Below are 5000 nucleotides of genomic sequence, written 5' to 3' on the forward strand. Positions count from 1 at the left end.
GTGTGTGTGTGTGTGTGTGTGTGTGTGTGTGTGTGTGTGTGTGTGTGTGTGTGTGTGTGTGTGTGTGTGTGTGCATGTTTGTGTGTTCGTTTATGTATGTATGTGTGAGTGCATCTGTGCGTGCAAGCATCTCAGCATGAACACATGCATGCGTATGTGCATGCAGCCGTGCATGTAGGTATGTAGTGCAACGGTATGGATGGTGGATGGTGGATGGTGGGTGGGTGGGTGGCCCCTTCAGTAATTAGCAGGGAGATATGGATGCGGCGGAGACAGGCCATTCATCGTAAGGGTCCCCCTGGGGGCCAACGGGGTAGACAGGCTTTCACCACCGCGGCTTAGCGTATAGCGTTAGCGCACTGACTGGGGAGGCAAGCGAGCGGCATTAAAACCAAACGCTCTGTTGGCAGGATCCGGCCAGTTATCGATCAACCGCCAGCCAGCCAGCCCGCCCGCCTGCACAGGTCTATGGGGGAGTGGAGGGGGGTTAGTGGAAGAAATGTCAATGGGTATTTAGGGGAACGTAATAAATAGCCCTGCAGGATAGCAAGAAAACGAGCGAGAGAGAGAGAGAGAGAGAGAGAGAGAGAGAGAGAGAGAGAGAGAGAGAGAGAGAGAGAGAGAGAGAGAGAGAGAGAGAGAGAGAGAGATAGAAAGATTGAGCGAGAGGGAGCAGCAAAGGGAAGAAAGCAGAAGTTAAGAAAGTAGAGAAATGAGCGATTTGCACAGTATGTGCGTGCAAAGATGCATGTGCTTTTGTTTGTGTGTGTGTGTGTTCCTGTGTGTGTATGTGCATGCGTGCATTTGTGCATGTCTGTGCGTGTGTGTGTGTGTGTGTGTGTGTGTGTGTGTGTGTGTGTGTGTGTGTGTGTGTGTGTGTGTGTGTGTGTGTGTGTGTGTGTGTGTGTGTGCACATGCATGCATGTATGTGTGCATGCAAGCGTGCAAGCATGTGTGCATGTGTGTGTGTGTGTGTGTGTGTGTGTGTGTGTGTGTGTGTGTGTGTGTGTGTGTGTGTGTGTGTGTGTGTGTGGGTGGGTGTGCGTAGGTGGGGTGATGGGTTGTCTGACAGGAGAGCGGCCTCTCATGGGACTGCAGAGATGCTGAGATGCACGGCCCCTGACGCCTCACTTTGTCAAACACAGGCATTAAACAGGGCCGAGCCAGGGAAGAGGGTCAAGTCCCCCTGCACATCGATTTTCACTCTGACGGCCTAGACACAAAGGTTCATTCTCTGTCTTACTCTCTCTGTATCCCTGTCTCTGTCTCCCTGTATGCATATCTCTCTCTCTCTCTCTCATTCCTTTTCTGTCTCTCACTCATTCTCTTTCTCCTCTTCTCTCCCTCTCATTTTCTCCCTTTCGATCCTCCTCTCTTCCCCTCTCTCTCTAACTTTATTCCTCTCTCTTTCCACGAAACAGGCCCTTCGAGCGTGTTCTTGAGTCCTCCGCATGCAGTCAAAGCTTTTTTCTTTTTCACCGACTGTACTTTCAGTTGCTCTGAAGGGGTGCCGAGTGCTGGAGGTAAGGAGGGAGCGAAAGCCACAACAGTATTACGCTGTTTTGGGAGGGTTCCTTACATCCAGCCCGAAACCGGCGCCGCTCCAAACCGAGCTCTGATCAGATCAAGAGATTTTGACTATGGCTTGAATATACTGTGCGTCTGTTCTTGAGCATACGTTTGTTCTGTTTTTTCATTTTTTTGTGGGTTTTGTGTTTTCTGAAGGCCGCTGCAGTTGCACACTGAAACATATGACCCTTTTCCTTTCCTGCTGCTGTAGTTTAAGCTCTATAGTCTTCGGATCAGAACCTCAGAACCTCCTCACAGTGTCTCTGGTCTGCGTACGGGCGATTTGCAACTTATCGCTGGGCCTTGGGAGCAGATGCAGGGTGGGGTGATCTAGGACAAATGGTAGGAGGGGGTGGGCTGATCTGGGATCCATTTTCTGTTTTTTATTACTTGTGTTTCACTGGTTTTCATTTATTCGAGATTTGTTTTCTGTGCCTGCGTGCATGCGTCCGTGCGTGCACGTGTGTGTGTGCGTGCGTGCGTGTCCTTAGGGGCTGCCCACGCTTGTTTTGTGTCTGACATGCCACAGTGGAGCCTGTTGCAGAGTCTGATAAAAAAACAACTAAAACATCTCTTCACACGCAGCTACATAAAACACACAGCATGGTTCGGGGTGAGACTCGCCAATTAAAATCCACTACGGCGACATGTCTGCCCCACGAGGCGACCACGTACACGCAGAGAGATGCAGACTCCGCAACAGATTCAGCTTAGGTTCAGATCCATCATAAATCCCGGGCCGGCGTTGGCCCTGATTAGGGCCGGGTCTCCGCCGGAGCCGACAGCTGGGGCGAAAAGGGAGTGGTTGATGTTAGAGGGGATTGCTGAGGGGAATTTACCCGCCGTCTTTAGCAGCATTCCTGCCCTCTGCTCGGCTCCGCACACCATACAATAGAGGGGGGAGAACGAGAGAGAAACCAGCAAGAGACGCAATTAAAGACCAAACAAAAGCAGCTGAATATACGAGCATGTGGAGAGAACATGTTGCTCGGCGATAAAATATGGGCCAGCCGTTCGCATCGCGAAAAGAAGCATCTGCTTGCATTGGGTAGGGAGAGACACGCCAGAACATCAATTTTCCTTCCCCCCCACCATGTATGTTGTCTCCCAAAGGAGTGAGAGAGATGTATGTTTGGGAGGAGATAAAGGAGGGAGAGGGAGGAGAAGGATAGACAAAGAGACAGAGAAAAGGAGGAGGAAGAGGAGGAGGAGGAGGAGAAGGTGGAGGAGGTGGTAGTGACTGAATTCCTGTGGGTTGTAGTCGTGGTCGGGGTGAGTGGCGTGTCTGTGTTTTCTGCATGAGTGCTAAGTTGGTCGGAAGCTGAGGGATGCATGTGTGCGTGCGTATGTGCGCGCGTGTGTGTGTGTGTGAGGGGTGTTTGCCCGGCAGCAGATGTGGAGGTGCTGGTGTTTGGGGAGGCAAGGGTTAAGAAGAGGTTCCGTACGCACCCCACACACACAAAACAAGAACCAAGAGGTCCTGTCCGAGTGGGAGGAGATGAAGTGCTTTATATGTGTGTGTGTGTGTGTGTGTGTGTGTGTGTGTGTGTGTGTGTGTGTGTGTGTGTGTGTGTGTGTGTGTGTGTGTGTGTGTGTGTGTGTGTGTCTGTGTGTGTGTGTGTCTGTGTGTGTGTGTGTCTTTGTGCATGCTTGAGTTTTATAGATTGCGCGAGCATGTGTTATAGTGTGTCTTTGAAGTCGAAGATTGACGCTGAAGAGCTTTTGTTCATGAGACTTGGGAACGGGGCAGAGCGGGGTGAAAGTGTCAGAGAGTGTATGGGACACATAAGTGAGGTGCCACCCTGCGTGTGTGTGTTTTATGTGTGTGTGTGTGTGTGTGTGTGTGTGTGTGTGTGTGTGTGTGTGTGTGTGTGTGTGTGTGTGTGTGTGTGTGTGTGTGTGTGTGTGTGTGTGTGTGTGTGTGTGTGTGTGTGTGTGTGTGACAGAAAGAAAGAAAGAAAGAAAGAAAGAAAGAAAGAAAGAAAGAAAGAAAGAAAGAAAGAAAGAAAGAAAGAAAGAAAGAAAGAAAGAAAGAAAGAATGAATGAAAGAAAGTGAAAAGGAAGAAAGTGAAGAATGGATGTGTGAGGATTTGTGCTGCACGATGTCTCGTCCCTTTTTTGTGGGTGTTTTTTACGAGAGCCGCTTCTGTGTCCCTCGCGTTTATTTCCCTTTGCCCTGGAGAAAACACCCTCCCAGGGCAACAGGATAGAGAGAGAGAATTTGATATGTGCTTGAAGCTCATGTAAGCAAACGACACGCATCTTAGGGACGGATGTGGAAATTAAAAAGCCACAGACATACACAAACAGACACACACATACACACATACACACACACACACGCGATGGGACATTTGTGTATCCCATTATTCGGTTTTATGTGGATTTGTGTGTGTGTGTGTGTGTATGCGTGTGTGTATGCGTGTGTGTGTGTGTGTGTGTGTGTGTATGCGTGTGTGTATGCGTGTGTGTGTGCTGTTATGTGTGTTTGTATGTGTGCGTGTAGGCGTGTGTGTATGTGCTTGTGTGTGTGTGTGCTGGTATGTGTGTTTGTTTGTGTGAGTGAGAGTGTTTGCGTGCGTCTTACCCCGGTCTCAGGATGTGAAGTCCACGCCAGCTCGGTGGTGGCCCACTTGGTGTCCATGAGCGTTTCTGCAGGCGAGCAAACAAAAAAGACACACAAATCAGTCTCATCCACGGCGCTACCGGCGATCACCACAGACCAGAGCAACAACACACATATGGAGACACCACAACAGACGGCAAGGACACTCTGGAGGCCCTCAGAGGCCCTTTATTCTTCCCTTTCGTCTTTTCAAAGCAAACTACTGGGACAATCTCGGGTCTGTCACCAACACTGAAGTGGAAGGAGGGTGAAAACTGTTGAAGACAAAAAAGACACTAAAAAAGCTTTCGATGGTGCTAGTGTCCATCTCGTGAATATTTATTGTGGAGAGGCACACATCTATGTGGGTGATCTGTGCAGCATTGTTGGGAATTTATTGGCCCGTTCGGACTAATGAGACTTAATTTGGCGTGCTGTTTTATGGGTGGAGACCAATCTCGAGTGCTTTTGAGAGAGAGAGATGGAGACAGAGAAAGAGAGAGAGAGGGGGGCAGTGTGGGCGAAAGTGGACCCTCCACCCACTGCTCTGTCCACTTTCATTCACACACACACACACGCACACGCACACGCACACGCACACGCACACACGCACACACACACACACACACACACACACACACACACACACACACACACACACACACACACACACACACACACACACACACACACACACAGGCACCCGTCCCCGTCCGCCCAAGTGCCCACTCACACCCCAAAAAGCTGGTGGCCGTAAAAATCTCCAGTAAGATAAGATATATAGCCATGACAGAAGGTCCCAAAAGAACTGGGCGGGGTAGATGG

General features: G+C 50.0%; 1 protein-coding gene across 6 annotated transcripts in view; it reads right to left on the reverse strand.

Moving 5' to 3' along the window:
* LOC134451479 (ephrin type-B receptor 3-like) overlaps positions 1-5000 on the reverse strand; it is a 97139-nt gene that overhangs the window by 45616 nt on the left and 46523 nt on the right. For all 6 annotated transcript variants that reach the window (XM_063201969.1, XM_063201967.1, XM_063201965.1 and 3 more), the window contains exon 2: positions 4158-4222. In XM_063201969.1, the coding sequence (XP_063058039.1) occupies positions 4158-4222 (65 nt within the window). The remainder of the gene's footprint in view (positions 1-4157; positions 4223-5000) is intronic.

Source organism: Engraulis encrasicolus, chromosome 6 (assembly GCF_034702125.1).
Source record: "Engraulis encrasicolus isolate BLACKSEA-1 chromosome 6, IST_EnEncr_1.0, whole genome shotgun sequence".
In the NCBI taxonomy this organism is placed as follows: domain Eukaryota; kingdom Metazoa; phylum Chordata; class Actinopteri; order Clupeiformes; family Engraulidae; genus Engraulis; species Engraulis encrasicolus.